Genomic DNA, 20,002 nt, shown 5'->3' with positions numbered 1-20,002 from the left:
CTGGGGGAGTAGTTCCACAGTTTAACTATGCACTGCATGAATAAGGACTTATTTTTGTCCGTCCTTTATCTTCCAACATTTAGCTTTGTAGGATGTCCACAAGTTCCAGTGAGAGAATTATGCCTTGCATAATTTCATCAACTTCTATCTTAAATAAATGCTGCTGAGTTAACTAAGCAAGATTTTAGTCTGTTTTGAAGTTTTATTCGCTATTTTCTTGGGGAAGGGATTTGCATTTGTTTTATGCAGTAAGGTGACTTGAAATCTGATACAGAATCACAGAATTGTAGAGCTGGGCCTCTAGTTCAGCCATCTTCAATGTGGCGTTGGACATAGAAGTTAGCTTTTACTGGTACATGTTGTATGTTCATATTCCTTGATTATATAATAAACTATTACTCTCATAAACAATAGCCAATTTTGCATTTTCATTGTCGTGTTTGTTTTCAGTACCTCAAAATCTATTAGAAATTGCTTCTTTTATCTCAGAGGTATGAGTTTTGTCAAAAAATGTTGTGAAGAGTCTTCAGAGGCCAACCCCACATATAACATGTTCAGTGGTGGATATTGGGCTCTCAAATTTCAGCACCACCCTGTGCAATGCCAAAGTTCGGCATCCTCGTGCGCTCCATTCTAAATCATAGTTGTGGCACCCCCTGAGGCTTTGTGCCCAGTGCAACTGAACCAATTGTGCTCCCCTAAATCCACCTATAACATCTGTAATCTATCTATACCTTTCCAGATAGGGGTCAGCTGGGCCACCAGCCGAAGCTGAAGGAAGCTGACTTTGTGCCACCAAGGCTGGCTAAGCCTCAAATGACAGCAGTGGATCTAGAAATACCCCAAGCTTTGTACCTTCTCCTTCAGAGGGAATGTAACCTCATCAAGAGCAGGCAACCTCCCATCCTGGGAACTACCCACTAGTAGTGCCGCTGTCTTATCTGAATTGAGCTTCAGTTTATTGGCTCTCATCCAGTCCATTACCATGGCAAGACAGTGGTCCAGCACATCTATGATTTGTTACCTTGTTCCTCAGTAAGAGTGACTAATGCATAAATCACACAGACTGCCTTTAGATGTTTGCATCCTCCTTTCATAATAGGCACAGAAATACTTGTTTTTTCCTTTTTGGAAATCCTTAATGATGCTATGGCACCAACAAAGGGAGGGTTAAATTGAGCTGTGTGTTTGTTGTGGCTTTCGGTGTGGAGAAAACTATAATAATGCATTGCCTGCCAAATGGAAAACAGAAATTAAACTTTGCCACCAAGCCATTGAGAGATATTTCCAAAGAGATGGAGAAAGATTCGGGAGGGGATGGGGGAAGAGAACCCTCAAGAAGATATAAAAGCTATTTATGGTTCTGGGTATTTTGAAGGATGCCTAGCTGAGTACTCATCACTTTATTTTGAAGTGCTTAGGATAAGTCATTCTGAAAATTGTAAGCAATGGTGGGAGGTGCATGATTGTGATGAAATGTTTCTTGTCTTGCTTGCATATAAACCTTCTCTTGATTTCCTTCTGCTGTCTTGCATGACAAGATTAGACTTTCCTACATTGCACATGAAAGCGTATTGCATCAGCTCCATGTGAAGACAGTCTTCATTTCATAGAATCATAGAGTTGGAAGGGATCCCTAAGGGTCATCTAGTCCACCCCCTGCAATGCAGGAACCACAGGTAGCTGCCTCCACATCGCAAACAGTCTCACACAGTGGATTACCACAAGAACTAAGCACATCTGAATAAGCCCTCCTCTGTGCCCGTTGGAGATGTTTTTATTTTTTTATTTACTCACACCAGCTTTCTGAACATCTGGGTAGGCTTGCCTTTTAAAAATGCTTTTAGCAAGTGCCAAAAAGAGTGCAGTGAAGGTATAATTATTAGATACCACATTCTTTTTGAAAAAGTTAATTTTGTCATCAACATGGCACCCCAAGTTTTCCTCAGCCAATCTGTCAGTGTCAGGGAACTCTTTCGTTTTCAATTTTTTTAAAAAATAGATTTTATTGGAATTTTTAATTTAACAGGATTAAGGCAACAAACTGTAAAAAATAAAAAAGTCACAAGCCATAACACTGTAGTTGCTTTTTGTAATACAAAACATAGTATGTATCTGGAAACAAGACTTAAGAGTCAAGCCACACTTTCCCTTATGTCTGTAACTCTTTGCCCTGTTTTCAATTTGGATCATGGCTGGGTGTTCCCACTTGTGATTTTTGCCTTCAATTTTACTTGGGGGAAGATGCTTGGAACCCTATGTTTTCCTGCTCATTCTTCTTATGATCAATAGTCTGCTTTTCGTGTTGTCTCCACCTTCAGCTCCTCCCACCCATGCCAGAGAGTCAGAGAACCAGATAATCAAAAAATAATTTGGAAAGGAGCTGGGACCCTTCCAATACGAGGGGCAACACACACATGTTTTGTACATATATTGCAATTTTTATATGAGCACTAATCAGAGAAAAGTGAAGAAGAAGAAAAGAAGAAGAAGAAGAGAAGGTAGAGAAACAACTGGAAAAATTACCCTGTAGGGGTAGGCAGGGAAAGGAGGAAAGTAGGTGGGAGAGGACCATCCCAACACCACTCACAGGAAAGCATATGAAATACCCTTCAGAACCAGTTATAGGACCGGTTCAGAAAAGGGACAGATCTTTATTCAGGTTTTCTGTTTGTTCCAATTCAGCAATAAACAGCATGGTTTCCTGGAGAGTGTGATGGGGCAATATCCAGTAGGTAGATAAAAAAATACTAGAAATCACAGAACAAAGGAAAGTGTGGATGGGCCCTAAGTAAACTATAAGAAGATCCATCAATTAACCTTATCCAAGGAATGAGCTGAAGGCAGTAAAACTGGCATTTCATTAGGCTTTAAATAAGAGATGAGCTGGTACCACACAGCTGAGTCCTTGTCTTTATGTCTTTCTCCCCAAATATTGCTGCTAGTTGCAAATCTGTATTTCTTACTTCAAATTGTCTTGTGTCTCTTTTGTAACCTATTGTGCATGTCTTAGAAACGGTAGTTTTACACAGTATATAAATGGCTGAAATGATGATAATGAAGGTGGTGGGTGTGGAGAGCAGGTAAGTCAGGAGTGAGGAGGTGGGTAGTAGACGATGCAGGTGGGTGGAAAGGGGAAAAAGAGGAATTAGGCAACACAGGAACTTCCCTTCTACTCCTGGACTGAGGTTAGGTAGCTGGGGAGGGCAGGGGAGAGAAAATTTCATCCTCTGGGAATCTGTTCCCTTCCACTCCCCTTAGTCCCTATGCTCCCACTTTCCTGTTGAAGGAATTTGAAGAAAAAGTTCTGGTTTCTGCATTGCATAGTCTTAGAATCATTGAATGGTAGAGTTGGAAGGCACCAGCAAGGGTAATCTTGTCCAACCCCTTTCATTGCAGGAATCAACTAAAGCATCCTTGACAGATGGCCAACCAAACTCTGCTTAAAATATTTCAGTTCAGGAAACTCCACCACCTTCCAAGGGAACGTGTTCCTCTACCAAATAGTCCTTACCCTAAGAAATTTCACCCTGACGTTTAGTCTGAATCCTTTCTTGGATTTTGAATCCGTTGGTTTGGGATCTACCCTACAGGGCAGGGAAAAACAAGCTTGCTTCATCCTCCACGTGACAGCCCTTTAGATATTTGAAGATGGCTATAATATCTACTCTGTCTCCTATTTTCCAGGCTAAACATACCCAACTCCTTCAACCATTCCTTATAAGGCTTGATTTCCAGACCCTTGACCACCTTCCTCTGCTCACATTCCAGCTTGTCAACATCCTTCTTAAATTGTGATGCCCAGAACTGGAGTGGTCTAACCAAGACAGAATAGAGCAGTACTATGACTTCCGTTGACATTGACACTAGACTTCTGTTGATACAGCCAAGAATAGCATTACCTTTTCTTTTCTTTTTTTTGCTTCTGTATCATACTGTTGACTCATGTTAAGCCTGTGGTCTACTAAGACCCCAATATCATTTTCATGTTGACTGCTGTTAACCCAAGTGTCTCCCCACCATCATCTTATATTTGTGCATCCAATTTATTCCTGCCTAAGTGTAGTAACCACAAGACCTGTCAAAATATAATTTGCTCCAACACGCTGCCTTTACTACATCCAAAATGAAGACATTATTTCTCCAAAGATGGCCCATGATAGAGAACATTGTTTCGTATCTCCACTGTTAACAGTCACTGACATAATGTACTGCACAACCTCATAAAAGTTGGTACAGAGTCACTTCATATATCTTTGGAAAGTCACTTTCTCTGCCTATCTACACATCATGGGCAAAAGCAAGAACTCTGGTTACAGAGCTGTTCCAAGGTGGCATTGGTTCAACTATCATTGTTCCTAAGTTGTTGTTGAAGGGATCACATAGAAATCTTTTAAGTAAAATGCTTGAGGGAAATTCTAAAGTGACTGCGTAAGTGCAGATCATCTGCGGCAATGAAAGTGCACACTAGTGTTTATTCTTGGGGCAATGTTAGAACTGGAAATGGTGGTCTCACTCCCCCTGTCTTACGTTGGATCACCTATGTAAGTAATGAAAGTGATGTACATGGTGTGGAGCAGTGAATGATTCATTCATTGATCAGTATCAAAAGTTGTTCAGAGACTCGTTCCTCCCCAACCTCTTTCATAGGCACACCAAGAACATCAGAGGAGCTCTGCTGGGTCAGGCCAATGGTCTATCTACTCTAGCATCCTGTTCTCAAAGTGGCTAGACAGATGCCTTTTCTCCTCCTGTGGCTTTCAGCAACTGGTATTCAGAAGCATTACTGTCTCTGACCATAGGCAGAACATAGTCATCATGACTAATAGCTATTGATAGCCTTCTCCATGAATTTTTCCAGTTCTCTTTTAAAGCCATCCAGGTTGGTCACAGTCATTGCGTCCTGTGGAAATGAGTTCCATACTTTAACTATTCTGCATGAATAAGGACTTTATTTTGCTTGTCCTGAATTTTCCAACATTCAGCTTCATTAGATGTCCACGAGTTCTGGAGTTCTAGGAGAGGGGGGAAAGCTTTTCTCTCCACACCATCCCTTTCTCCAGGTCATGAGTAATTTTATACACTTCTATCATATTGCCTCTTACTTGCTTCCCCCCCTACCTTTTTTTCCTCCATGCATGCGTATGCATTGCCATTACTCTCCTTCTTAGGACATTTCTTGAGCCTAACTCTGGAGGGAAAGCTAAACAAGGGTGGGCAAGGGACTTGGAGGGTTTGGGCTGGCCGACGTTCACAGATCATCCTGCATGGCGCCTGTTCATCTCTCTGACCAAGTAGAGGAGAGTGAGCTCAAGCCATGAGAGTGTCAAGGGAGAGCAGAAAGAGAGGTGTGTAGTGTGAAGAAAGGAAGACACAACTCTAATCCATCTCTTCCCATCCATTCACAGATTTGTTTATTTGTAATGCTTTAATTTTACAATGAAAATAATTAACAAATAACAGTAATACTGAAGCATAAACATTGCCATAGATAATAGAATCATAGGATTGTAGAGTTGGAAGGGACTTCAAGGGTTATCTGGCCCAAGCCCCTGCAATGCAGGATTGTTAACTAAAGCATCCCTGTCAGATGGCCATTCAAACGATGTTGAAAAACATCCAATGTGGAAGAATCCACTACCTTCCGAAGGAATCTGTTCTAACAGCTCTTACAGTCATAAAGTTCTTCCTAATGTTTAGTTGGAATCTCTTTTCTTTTAACTTGAAGCCATTGGCTCAGGTCCTACCTTCCAGAGCAGAAGAAAACAAGCTTGCTCCATCTTCCATGTGACAGTCATTTAGATATTTGAAGATGGCTATCATATCTCTTCTCAGTTCAGCTCTCCCAATCATTCCTCATAAGGCTTGGTTGCCGGTCTCTTGATCATCTTGGTTGCCCTCCTCTGCACACCTTCCAGCTTGTCAGTATCCTTCTGAAGTTGTAATGCTATTCATTTCTTGAAATGCATCCCTCCAAAATGCAGCAATGTATGGGCACAACCACCACATATGAAAACAAAAAAACTTCTCCAGCACATCGGGGAGAGTAATCTCTCTCTCTCTTTAATCCTTTGGAGGGTATGGGGAGAAAAGTACCAGTGACAAATAATTTTGTAGCATTTCCCCTTACCATGGCAGAGATGGATTTAAACTGGGGCTGGATCCATATGGCATACCAAGAATCACAGTTTATTTTTAGTTCAAGGTCATGTTCCCGTGGAATTTTACTACCAACATGTGATCTCTTAGTTTAATCCAGTAAAATATTGTGTAAGGTAGAAATGCCACCCACATCTCGGACCACTGCTTCCAGTCCAGCTAATAGGTTTTTAAAGTTGTAAGGGGTCTGGTAACTTGCGATGTTGTCACTGGAATAATTGTGATATATAACACTTTATGAAGCTGAAACCTTTGAAATCTTTGAGTTGTAATTTAAGACCCACAACAACCCTGTGAACTAGATTAGGCCAAGAGACGGTGTGAGTGGACCCCAAGGTCACACACCCAGTGAGCTTCACAGCTGAGTTGTGATTCAAACACTGGTCTCCCAGGTCCTACTCCAACACTAACCACTTCACCATGCTGACTCTCTATAAAGCTTGCATATCTCTCTTGTACCTATAGCTTCGTGCCCAGTCCCCCAGATGGGCCCTATTAAGCCTCTTTATCCCCTCACCATCCACACTCAGTCCAGGCTCAAACACATTTTTGCAAGTCCCCCTGTTTTCCCCTGCCCTCCCCAAATCATACAAGTACCCTTAGAGCTGATAATGGGGAAGAACGAGTGAGGTCCAGGGAGGGGAGCATTGAAGAGAGGAGCCGCTGAGAGCTGGTTGTGCTAAAAGAACTTGGTGAAATAGCACATTAATGCACTCGAGCCCCATTATTCTCCTTTTTTTGGCTGCCAAGGGGTCTTGAGTGTAATAACCACCTTCTAATAAGGGGAACTTATTTAGCGGGTTTTGTTGTTGTTTGTGTGTGGGGGGGTGTTAAAAAAAAGGCATGGTTGTTTCTTAGCTCCACACCATAACATCCCACCATGCATCCAGAGAGAGAAGAGAGCAGCATTATTAGAAGAGAAAAACCTTATAATGACTTCTTATGCAGGGGCCTTGATTACAGGGTTGTTGATGTGATTTTTGCTGATGGAGGTCAACTGTGTCAGACAAAAGAGTGCACAGTTATGTAATTCAGAGGAGGGTGGGCAAGAGTTCTTGCTGGGGGCTCAACAGTTGCCTGGGATACGGCTGGCTAGTAGGTGTCTGAGAGGAAGCTCTTCCTGCAAATGGGGACTACTGGAACAGGATATGGCTGGCCCCAGAACAAAAACTAGCTTGCTGAGGAACTGTGGATTCAGTCCCCTAGGACAGCAGCCACCTCCTAAGGAATGCCATGGTTTTCTCTGTAGTACTATGGTGGTGTCATGAGCTCACTGGAGGCAGTGGTGGCAGGCTCCAGATGGGGAAACCCCCAAGGGAAAGAAGACTTCAAGCCACGGAATTGGTGGTGGAATGATAATGAGTGGTCAGTGGGACAAGAGGAGGCAGACTGGAAGGAGGAGGTGTCAGAAGCTGAAGAGGTAACAGAATTTAGTGAACAGCAGGAGTCTGTGGCAGAGGGCAGTCCCGAGTCAGAGGCAGAAGTGGAGGCTGAAGATGAGTGGGGTCAAGAGGCAGAGATGAGGCAGGCTGCTGAAGAAGCCAGGGAGTCTCCCCTCCTGTAGAGACCAGGTCTCCCAGAACACACAGAGAAATGCACAGAGCAGTGGAGAGCTTGGTTGCATGCAGATGCAGTCTCTAATTGCTTGGGGAAAGCACTGGAGAGGAGAGGGCTTAGGTAGCTGTGGGAAAGTGGGGACCCTCAGTCCTTGCAACTGCCTTGTTGGGGCAAGACCTACTGGGAAGAGTTGCTGTGAACACTAGGCCTGTGCTGTTTTGGTTTCTTTGAATAAAGAAGTTAACTTCACTGAAGTGTTCTTTATTGCTGACCTACACCTAACTCCAACTCCTGACAGGTGGGATTTAGCAGCATGCCATTCAGGGAGAATGACATGTTGTATTTGGCAACACACATCCATAGAATCATACATTTGTAGAGTTGGTAGGGGGACCCCCCCCCGGGCCATCCAGCTCAACCCCCTGCAATGCAGGGATCACAGCTGAAGAATCCCTGACAATGGGCCATCCAACCTCTGCTTTAAAACCTCCAAGAAAGGAGAGTCTACCACCACCACCTCCCAAGGTTCCACTGTTGAACATCACTTACAGCCAGAAAGTTCTTTCTTTTTTTCTCATTTGTTCGGGTCCTAACCTCCAGAGCAACAGCAAAAAAAGCTTGATCTGTGTGGTGTAGTGGTTAAGAGCGGTAGTCTCGTAATCTGGGGAACCGGGTTCGCGTCTCCGCTCCTCCACATGCAGCTGCTGGGTCAGTCACACTTCCTTGAAGTCTCTCAGCCCCACTCACCTCACAGAGTGTATTTACAGTGCTGTGATGGAACTGAAACTACAGCAAAAGTGCTCTGCTAAAAACTAGATCAGTCAATCCATCTGGAGACAGGTAGATAAAGTTAACTCAGGCTCCCAACTTTAGCTCATTTTGCCAGATATTCTATTCCTGACCCCTCTTGGCTTTCTCTATTCTATTACTTGCTCTCTTGACACTATTTAGCTTCTAAAGTCAATTCTACTTTACCTTCTCTGCCCTGCTGTAAGCCTGAACTTGATGTTCCAATTCTTTAAAATAATAATTTTTTAAAAGCTTTCCTTCATCCCCTCTCACTGACTAATGATCATCCTTACTCTGCTTTCCTTCCTTTTCTCACTGTGTTCCTTGGCTGTTCAAGCCCTTAAACTCCTCTCCCATTATTATCTTCCAAATCCTTATCAACCTTGTTTTTGATCTGCTCATTCTTCTCAGAGCTTCTGTAGCCTGGATTTAAATTATTTTTCTACATAAGTTATGTGCATCTCATAGTCATTTTCACCTGTCCTTCACCCTGTTTTGAGGCTGTCTTTCTCCTGTCTTCACTTTCCTTCCAAAATGTCCCTAGTTCTGTTCTTCAAAAAGATGAAGGCTCATTGGAGGCATTCTCTCTGGAACTCCTTCCCCCAGGAGGCAGTGATGGCCACCAACCTGGATGGCTGTAAAATTCATTAGACAAATTCATGGAGGAGAGGGCTACTGATGGCTACTATCCATGATGGCTAAGCTCTGTCTCCATAATTAGAGGTCTCTCTCAAAGGCCTTTGATACCATCAACCATTACATCCTTCTGGACCATCTAGAGGAGCTGGGGCACTGTTATTCAGTGGTTCCACTCCTTTGTCCTGGGCCATGTCCAGAAAGAGGTGTTGGGGATGAGGGTTCAAACCTCTGGGCTCTCACTTGCGGGGTGCCTCAGGGTTCTGTCCTCTCTCCCATGCTTTTTAATATCTATATGAAGCCGCTGGGGGCGGGGGACTCCCTGGTCCTGAATGACGCAACTGTGTCCCTGAAGGACCAGGAGCACAGCCTGGGAGTCATTTTGAACTCACAGCTGTCCGTGAAGGCGCAGGTCAATTCTGTGTCCAGGGCAACTGTCTACCAGCTCCATCTGGTATGCTGGCTGAGACCCTACCTGCCCGTGGACTGTCTTACAGGAGTAGTGCATGCTTTGGTTATCTCCCGCTTGGACTACTGCAATGTGCTCTATGTGGGGCTACCTTTGAAGGTGACCCAGAAACTACAACTAATCCAGAACGGGGCAACTAGGCTGGTGAGTGGGAGCGGCCACCAAGACCATATAATACTGTTCCTGGAAGACCTAAGTTGGCTTTCAGTGCATTTCTGAGCACAATTCAAACTGTTGGTGCAGCCCTTTAAAGCCCTAAACTGCATCAGCCCAGTATACCTGAAGGAGCATCTCCACCCCCAACATTCAGCCCAGACACTGAGGTCCAGCTCCGAAGACCTTCTGGCGGTTCCCTCACTGTGAGAAGTGAGGTTACAGGGAACCAGGCAGAGGGTCTTCTCGGTAGTGGCACCCGCCTTGTGGAACGCCCTCCCATCAAATGTCAAGGAAATAAAAAATTATCTGACTTATAGAAGACATCTGAAGGCAGCTCTGTTTAGGGAAGTTTTTCTGGTTTGATCTTTTATCATGTTTTTAACATTCTGTTAGGAGCCACGCAGAGTGGCTGCGGAAACCCAGCCAGATGGGCAGTGTATAAATAATAAATTTATTATTATTATTATTATTATTATTATTATCATGGTGAGTTGAGGCAATGCTTATGGAAACTGCAAGAGGGGAGAGGGTTCTCATACCTGCTTGCAAGTTTCCCGTAACAGGCACCTGGTTTGCCACTGTGAGAAGAGGATGCTGGACTAGATGGGCCATTGGCTTCATCCAGCAGGCTTTTATTGTATTCTCAGGGAAACCACAGGAGGCGAGAGTTGCTCTTGGGTTTGAATCCTGCTTGCTGGTTTCCCATAGGCATCTGGGTGAGCACTCGTAAACTAATCTCTAGTTGTTAAGGGCTTTATATACTAATAGTAACATATTGAGCGTGGCCAGGTAGCTACATGAACCATTTCCATCCCAGCTGTTCTAATAAGAACTGTTAACTTTTAAGAATTCATGCCTGACCTTGCTTTTTCCCTTCTCCCTCCAAATCCTTTTTTCCTTTATGGTCATGTCTGGCACAGGCTGAAGGCTGTATTAAATGCCCCCCAGACTTTTAAAAATAAATAGCATGTGATTTTATTGTTTTAAACCAAATCCACTGCTGATGTGTGTGTTAATTTTTTTAAAAAATGTATTTACTTTAGTCACCAGCTGGAAATGTGTAGAGTGAATGTTGTTTTGTGTTGTTGTTTTATTATTACACAGAATTTTTAGTTTTGCTTCAGTATGCACACCTTGCATAAAAGATAGTTAATAATTTGCCCTGGCAAAAGAACATTTAGCCAGAGCTTGGGTGGCCACCAGTCATGCAGGGGGTTGGACTAGATGGCCCTTGGGGACCTTTAAACCCCTACAATTGTATGATTTTAGCTTGTCGCTTTGAGTACTTGGTGCTCTTTGTTTCTAGTAAAGGGAGGATTGCCACTTTGCATTCATGATATGCTCTCTTTATGCTTTTAGGTAAACAGAAGTACCTCTGTGCCAGCCGAAATGACTGCACCATCGACAAGTTCCGAAGGAAAAACTGTCCCTCCTGCCGCCTTCGGAAATGCTATGAGGCTGGGATGACTCTCGGAGGTAATCCAGCTTCTGTTTATGAACCTTTGATTCTTTGCAGCATACCTGATTCACTTGCTATGTGTCATGTATCTAAATGAGGCTGGAGGCAGGTATGCGGGTAAGATCTCAGCTGTTGCAGTCATTCTCTTCACCCAGAAGCCTGCCACTGATAATGGATTAGATTAGTGCCCTTCTTCGCTGAGGTTTTGGCAAGCACCCCAGCGCTTACTGAGTCAGGCAGGGACCTCTAGCCAAAACAAAACCCCAACCTGTGCTCCAAGGCCAGATCCAAAGCTAGATCCTCAAGAGATGATCCTCTGTGGTGCAGGAATGCAAGCTCGCAATCAAGGCAATCTGTTTTCATTTTTTTTAATTAAATGTTTATTAGTTTTCTACAAAAAGTTTTGTTGCAAGCAAGCAGTCATTACATTGTGGGTGGAGGAACTTCAACACATGCAATATAGCATGTAGGACATCTTGGGAAATTGTGCTTAGAGCTGTAGAATGGGCACATTCTTTGAATTAAATAAACATAAATAATAACCAAATCAGATACTCTACCATGTCAAGAGAAATTTATCACTACATTCACCTTACATTCTAGCTTAATGTATTAAGTAATTTTTTTCATAGCCTGGGGAGGTTCTTGGGCATGTTCCTCTTTACCTTATGTTATGTTTAGTCGTTTAGTCGTGTCCGACTCTTCGTGACCCCATGGACCAGAGCACGCCAGGCACTTCTGTCCTCCACTGCCTCCCGCAGTTTGATCAAACTCATGCTAGTAGCTTCAAGAACACCATCCAACCATCTCATTCTCTGTCGTCCCCTTCTCCTTGTGCCCTCCATCTTTCCCAACATCAGGGTCTTTTCCAGGGAGTCTTCTCTTCTCATGAGGTGGCCAAAGTATTGGAGCCTCAGCTTCACGATCTGTCCTTCCAGTGAGCGCTCAGAGCGCTCCATTTCCTTCAGAATGGAGAGGTTTGATCTTCTTGCAGTCCTCTTTACCTACAAAGGAGATAAAGTCGGACTGAAGTGGTACTACGTTATCCTATTTATTTAGGCACCTGGCGATGCTCCATTTGTATATTAATTTTTCTAGAAGGACACTATCCCAAACTTTTAAATGTAAATCTTTCCAGAAATGCACAAGAATCATTCTGGCTACCACCAATAAATGCATAATCATTTCTTTCTTATGTAAATTTAAGTTACCCTTATCAAAAATAAAAGTGTCGTGTGGGAGGTTGGGATAACATGGCAGGCATCTGCTTCTCACAACCTGAGAGCCAGAGAGGCAAATGTGGTTATTAGCAGAAGGTGTTGTCTATGAGAAATCTGTGAGACCTCTCTTAAGAGGGTCCTAGGCAGCAGATTTGTGGTGAAAAAGTTGTAGATTCTGGTATTTTCATGATCCTCTTAAAAGAGTTATTAGAGCAGCTTGCAACTATAAATAAGGCATTCATTGTGCGCAGGGCTCTCCATCTGCCCTGCATGGTGCTCAACACATAGGGACGTAAGAAGAGCCTGCTGGATCAGGCCAATGACACATCCAGTCCAGCATCCTCTTACAGTCACCTAACAGTTGCCCGTGGGAAATCAGCAAGCAGGATAAAAGTGCAAGAGTCCCATGGTTTCCAGCAATTGATACTCAGAAGCATTACCTTCTCCAAATGTGGAGGCAGAGCATAGCTATCGTGGTTAGTAACCATTTATAGCCCTCTCCTCCATGAATTTGACTATGCTCTTCTTCCACAGTTGGAGGCAGCAATACTTCTGAATACCAGTTGCTGGAAACTGCAGGAGAGGAGAGGGCTCTTGTGCTCCAAACCTACTTGTGGTTTTTCACAGCCATTGCATACTGCATCAATATCATCATCGAACTCTCCACTATGCTCCCAAGGCTTCTTGTTTCTGCTCCGCCATCACCAATTCAGATTCCATGAGCTTATACTGTATATGAGATTAATAATTTATTTGCCCCAACATGCATCACTTTACTCTTGTTTACAGTGAATTGCATCTGCCATTTTACTGCCCACTCACTTACAGAGCTTGGTGGAATTAGTGAAGATGCAGGAGAGTTGGGATTTCAAGTGTGCCCTCCTGCAGGATGGATGGTCTATATATAGATGACAATACTTCACCCTCCTCTTCAAGCTCCTGAACAGTTGTTGCCTCCCTCCCCAGCTGCTCAGCCCTCCCCAACCTCTGCTGAGACTCTCCAGGTGGGGTGGGGGGGGTCAGGAACCTAACCTGGCCCTACCACTGAACCCAATCCCTCCACCTCACTTCTACCCGCCAAACTCTGGACAAGTGGTCTTTAAATTAAAATCAACATAGTACATTGGCAGCTTACATGTATTGAACGCGTGGTTTCAGCCTTACACACTTGACAGACTGAAATACCACAAGTTAAATGAACAGAAGATGGAGAGTGATCATATTGTCAAGATCCACATTCTGTGGTCTAGTTTTGCCCTCTAGCAGAAGGTTTCCTGCTTGCTCACTCTTGGAAAAGATCCATAAGCCTGTTAATAATACAGATTAACTATGAAAGCAATCATAATAAGCAGAGCAGGAGTATCGCTCATTTTCTCAATGCCCCCTTCCCAAGAAAAGACCTGCTATGTTCCACACATGATGCTAGAGGCAGGATTAGTGCAACAGAGAAAGACTCTGGAGTGGGGGGAGCAGGCAAGAAAAAACATGAGAGTGACGTTGGGGATTGGTATGGAAACCATGCAACTCTTTGGCTTGCCCTGCAGACTAACCCTCTTCATGGGTCTTCATTTGCCCCTAAAGACAGAGGCCTAAACTTGAGGTTTAGTCCCTTTCTTCTTCCTTCCATTAGCAAATCAGAGACATGCACACACCCTCTGGTCATAGCCACACCATGCATTTAATGCACTGTAGTATCACTTTAACAGTCACATGGCTTCCCCCAAAGAATCCTGGGAGATTCAGTTTGCTATGGTCACCACCTTTGCAGGTCTACAGTACCTAGCCCTTTTAACAAACTACAGTTCCCAGGATTCTCTACGGTTGTTAAAAGTGGTCTAAGGGTGTTTTCTCTCAGAAAAAAACCTCCCCATTCCTACAGAGGCTGTAGTTTATTCAGTAAGGAAGCCAAGCAAATGTGAGGCATCCTTTGAATTGTGCCTTTTTGATTGAGCCAGCCTAAGGCCCTCCAACTCCCTCCTCATCCAGAAAGAAATCCCAAAGGCCGCTTTTTAAAGCAGTTAATGATTTAACTTGTTAAGTCATAATAAATCCATGAGCAGCTCTTTGGAATGCTGACAGGAGTTTGGCTGGGAGGCAGTTGTTTCACTGTCACTTTTGAATGCTGTTGCTCCTGAGAATGTAAAGTAAAATATATTCTCCTTCCCCTTTTTCTTCTTCTTATCATAGAATTGTAGAGTTGTAAGTGAACCCCAAGTCATCTAGTCTAACTGCACAGCTAAAGAACCCCAGAAATATGGCCCTCCATATTCTTAGAAACCTCCAAGAAAGGAGAGTCCACCACCTTCCCAGAGACTCCGTTCCACTGTCAAACAGCTTTTAACACCAAAAACTTATTCATAATGTTTAGTCAGAATCTCCCTTCTTGTCATTTGAATTCATTGGTTTGGGTCCTCCCCTCCAGAGCAGCAGAAAACAAGCTTGCTTCATCTTCCATGTGACAGCCCTTCAGGTATTTGAAGATGGCTCTCATGCAATCTCCCAGTATCTTCTTCAGGCTAAATATTCCCAGCTCCCTCAACTGTTCCTCATTAAGCTTGGTTTCCAGATCATTTATCATCTTGGCCACTTTCCTCTTCACACCTTCCAGCTTGTCAATATCCTTCTGATATCATTTTCCTGTACAGTCATTTATTTTATCAACATTTGGCTGTTGTGAGACTAGCTGGTGTGTAGTTTAAGGTGTGAGATTGCACTGGGTTACAAACCAGCCTTTATTTGTTGTTGTCCAGTCACATCCAGAAAAATCATCCATCACCTATCTGTCCCAATATCTGCAGCACCTAGCAGAGACTTATCTACACTTAATCTTTTGACCCGCTCTTTCCTTTCAATTTTTTTTTATTCATTTTCACTTTTAACATTTATCATCATACATAAATCATAAGCATTTTACAAATAGGATTCTCAGAATCCCAGAACTTCCCTCCACCCCTCCATGGTTTCCCCAGATATTATTTTCAAACTGCATTGTATCATATTCTCCATATTTTCTTGAAACTCAATTTTTATCATAGTTCTCGCTTCATTACAAGTGTTTTCATAATCCTGCCAATGTTTTCAATTGTTTACAGTGGTTTTTTCTGATTTTCCTGGTCATTTTTGCCAATTCGGCATAGTCCATCATCTTTATCTGCCATTCTTCTTTTGTAGGTAGAATGTCCTCCTTCCATCTTTGGGCAAGTAACTTCTGATCCGCTCTTTCCAGGCACAGGTCTGCGCTTAAAAGCTTGGACCCCAGAGATTTCCCTGTAAAAACCCACTCTTTATTACTCTGTCAGTTTGGGTTTTCAACAGTTTGCTGTTTTCCCCAATTGAGCTTTAAAAGGTGAGTTTTCATGAGGAAAGCTCCAGAGCAAAAAAGAAAAAAGGGCGCTTGGACATGGAGCTTTAAAGCACAGACCTTGTCTGCAAAGAGCAGAGGAAAGGAAATTGTGGATAAGCCCTCTGAGTGCATTAACACAGCAGTTCATTGCATTTCCTCAATGTTTCCCTAGCTGTTAATGTCTGCATTATGTTTGAGCTTTCAAGCCACTTCTGGAAATCTAGTGGAATATGGTGATAGTTCAGCGCACATTTTTGTATTAATTGCTTCCAAGAAAAATCCATTTGGTACCTCACTGACTCAGAAAATTGTGGGAGAAAGGTGATGAGATTTGGGGCAGTATATCTAGTGGAATATGATGGAAGTGCGGTGCTCATTTCTGAGCTAATTGTTTCTGGGAAAAGCTGTGGGAGAAAAATGACAAGATTGGGGGAGGTATACCACCATACAGTTCTTCCCTATTGTTTTCATGGGGGAATAGAAGCATGCATGCATGGAAAGGGGAGAGAGGAGAGATGTTGTCCAATGACATTTGTTATTGAGCCACACCACACCCAACTGCTGTGAATGAAATTTAGCACCACATGCCAGTAGATCAGTCAAGAAGCCATTGTATCATAATGCTACATGAGGAGGAGGAGGAGTTTGGATTTGATATCCCACCTTTCACTCCCCTTCAGGAGTCTCAAAGTGGCTAACATTCTCCTTTCCCTTCCTCCCCCACAACAAACACTCTGTGAGATGAGTGGGGCTGAGAGACTTCAAAGAAGTGTGACTAACCCAAGGTCACCCAGCAGCTGCATGTGGAGGAGCGGAGATGCGAACCCGGTTCCCCAGATTACGAGACTACCGCTCTTAACCACTACACCACACTGGCTCTCAGTGTGCTGCAGGTGCTGCAGAAATGCAAAGGGAACCCTTCCAACATCATATCAAGAACAGTCCTCAAATCAAATGAATGCTTTCCTCTGCAGGATAGCTTTCCTGTCCCTGAAATGAGACAAAAGAGTAACAAGAGCCATTAACAAAAAACCACAGTACACAATCAACCTTAAACAAGCTCAGAGACAATTGCTGAAGGTTCATGACTGTTTCATAGATATAAAGGGCTGCACAGCTACACAATGCAGGCACACCTTAAAATTCTAATCTAATCTAAGATAATCTTTCCCACATATCTCAGGCACTGCAAGTATGGGGACCTACATTTGCCATTTCCCCTGTGGCTAATTCCTTGTATTATTTGTCTGTTGCCTTCACCTGCCTTCAGAGATGCAGTCCTTAAAACCCTGCCTTTCATGGATTGGGCAACTTTTTGGAAAGAGGAAATTATGATGCTTAACTCCATGTTCTATTTCTGTGAATAGCGTGAAAGTCCGTCGTGATACATCACCATGCATGAAATGGTCTCACATGTTCTGACCCTTTCACTGAGTCATCTTTTTCTAAGAGTCTTCTTCTAAGAAAGTTTCCCCCTCAAAGTTTCAGGGCCATCATGGCGTCACATAAGGCCTTTAAAAAAACCACTCTCACATAATTTCTCTGTTTCTTTCCCAGTTCTTCTGACTCCTTAAACTGATTCTCCACCTCCTAGCTGCAAGGAGGTCTAGCTAATTATAGTCATAGAGTTGGAAGAGACCCCCAAAGGTCATCTAGTCCAACTGTCTGCAAAGCAGGGAGCATGACTCAAGAATCCCTAACAACAGGCTTTTCTTAAGTAAAAGCCAGTGAAGGAATATGATCTTTGCATGTAATCTGTAATTGTGGTTCTCATACCTATTTATTATACATATACAAAGAGCAACTCATTGAAATATTAGCCTTTCTCTGTCTTTGGTTGACTCACGATCTCTGGGGCTTTCTTCACCAGCTGTCAAGGAAAGTCTGTGGGCATTACTGTCTCATTTGAGTCATTACATATATCCAGACTGCAGTGGATTTTCTTTTTTAGAACACGATTAGTGTGTGTTAATCCTACCCACGAATCAGGGATAATCATCCTCCTTTGTGGTGGTGTTCTGTAGCATAAATATTGACACTAAAGATGTACAATATCCTGGCAAGGGATATTCCCTTGGTTCTTGTTAGGCAGAGAACAAATTGGGTAAATATGGCATGGTAAATCTCCCAGCACATTAGCAACAAAACCTGTTGGGATAAGCACTTGCACTTGCCTCCAGTTTGTTCCTAATGGAAAAGACAGAATCATAGGGTTGTAGAGTTGGAAGGAACTCTCAAGGATCATCTCGTCAAATCCCTTGCACCGGGGGATTCACAGCAAAAGATTCCCTGGCAGATAGACATCCCACCTCTGCTTAAAAACTTCCAGTGAAGGAGAGTCCACTACAGTGGTACCTCGGGTTAAGAACTTAATTCGTTCTGAAGGTCTGTTCTTAACCTAAAACTGTTCTTAACCTGAGGTACCACTTTAGCTAATGGGGCCTCCTGCTGCCACTGCACTGCCACTGCACGGTTTCTGTTCTTATGCTGAAGCAAAGTTCTTAACCCGAGGTACTATTTCTGGGTTAGTGGAGTCTGTAACCTGAAGCGTCTGTAACCCGAGGTACCACTGTACCTTCCAAAGGAAGCTCTTACTGTCAGAAAGTTCTTCCTGGTGTTTAGTCAGAATCTCCTTTCTTGTAACTTGAATTCATTGTTTCAGGTCCTGTCCTCTGGAGCAGGAAAAAATAGGTTTGCTCCATCCTCCATGTGACAAACTTTTAGATATTTGAAGATGGCTATCATATCTCTTTTCAGTCTCCTCTTTTCCAGGCTAAACATACTGAGCTCCCTCTAAAGTTCCTCATAAGGCTTGGTTTCCAGACCCTTGGTCATCCCGCTCTGCACACATTCCAGCTGTCAATATCCATCTTAAATTGTGGTGCCCAGAAATGAACACAGTACTCCAGGTGAAGTCTGACCAAGGCAGAATAGAGCAGTACTATTACTTCCCTTGAACTTCATTGGAGGGCGTTGTACTAGAGCTGTCCCTTCCAACTCTACAACTATACTGCTGTTAAAGCAGCCTACAATTGCAGTCTTGAGAGAACTAAACTTTGTCACTTCGATATCTGCTCCAACTTCTCTTTCCCCACATATTCACCCTCCTTTTCTTATGAACTGACTGCCAGAATTCCTTTTGTGTGAGATGAAGGCCTCTCTAGTATTTCATTCATTTGTGAGAAAAAATGAATGCAGCATATTGAGGAATGCTGGATTGTGTCTCGTTAATTTGATTTTGCAGTTTTAAAAGCATCAGAAGTTTTAGCTTATAGAGCCACATTAACAACAACCACAGCCTGTTATGTGAACCAATTAATTGATATCATTCAACATTTCTATGTCAGTTACAATTAGCATTAGGTGACTTGACAAAATTTTATAAAATTATGCACAGCCTGGAGAAAGTGAACAGAAAAAAGTTTTCCTGCCTCTCTTGTAACTATAGAACATATGGACATCCAAGGAAGCTGAACTTTGGAAGATTCAGGACAGATAATAGAATCATAGACTCATAGAATTGAAAGGGACCCCAAGGTTCATCTGTTGCAACCCCCTGCAATACAGGAATCTCAACACACAGTGCCCCATCCAATCTGAAACCATACTGGATCTTGCTTACCTTTGCAATGTGCTAGCACCATTAAAAGGAAGTTCTTCTTCACATGGCACATAGTTAAACTAGGGAACTCACTGCCGCAGGAGGCAGTGATAGCGACCAACCTGGATGGCTTTAAAAGAGGATCAGACAAATTCATGGAGGAACAGAGGGCTACCGAAGGCATTCATGCTTATGAATAACGTTTGCTGGAAACCACAGGAGAAGAGAGCCCTCTTGTGCTCAGGTCCTGCTTGCAGGCTTCCCATAATGGGCATCTGGTTGGCCATTGTGAGAACAGAATGCTAAACTAGATAGGCTGTTAGCCTGATCCAGCAGGCTCTTCTGCTTTTATGATCCCAGCTGTTGGGCACACCCAAGCTAAACTGATGATTTGATTGATTTTCTCTAGATAGATATGGGTTCATGGTCTTGTCATGTTTTTCATGGCTGTTTACTCTTCTAGCCAGCCTGGCCTAGGTGAGCAGGAACCCTCTCAGATCACTTAGGAGAGCAGGAAGCAACAGGAAAGATTTTCCTTCAGCCTTTGAGCTGGGGCTGCTCCCAGAGGACACACCTCTAGGAAAGAGTGACTGTGGAAGAGTGGTGCTCCTCT

General features: G+C 43.3%; 1 protein-coding gene across 2 annotated transcripts in view; it reads left to right on the top strand.

The window, feature by feature from the left end:
- AR (androgen receptor) overlaps window positions 1-20,002 on the top strand; it is a 247,266-nt gene that overhangs the window by 145,213 nt on the left and 82,051 nt on the right. For both annotated transcript variants that reach the window (XM_082208535.1, XM_082208534.1), the window contains exon 3: window positions 11,126-11,242. In XM_082208535.1, the coding sequence (XP_082064661.1) occupies window positions 11,126-11,242 (117 nt within the window). The remainder of the gene's footprint in view (window positions 1-11,125; window positions 11,243-20,002) is intronic.

This window comes from Podarcis vaucheri, assembly GCF_965113315.1.
Source record: "Podarcis vaucheri genome assembly, chromosome: Z".
Classification (NCBI taxonomy): domain Eukaryota; kingdom Metazoa; phylum Chordata; class Lepidosauria; order Squamata; family Lacertidae; genus Podarcis; species Podarcis vaucheri.
The sequence above is the reverse complement of the archived record's forward strand: the minus strand, read 5'-3'. Positions and strand labels throughout refer to the sequence as shown.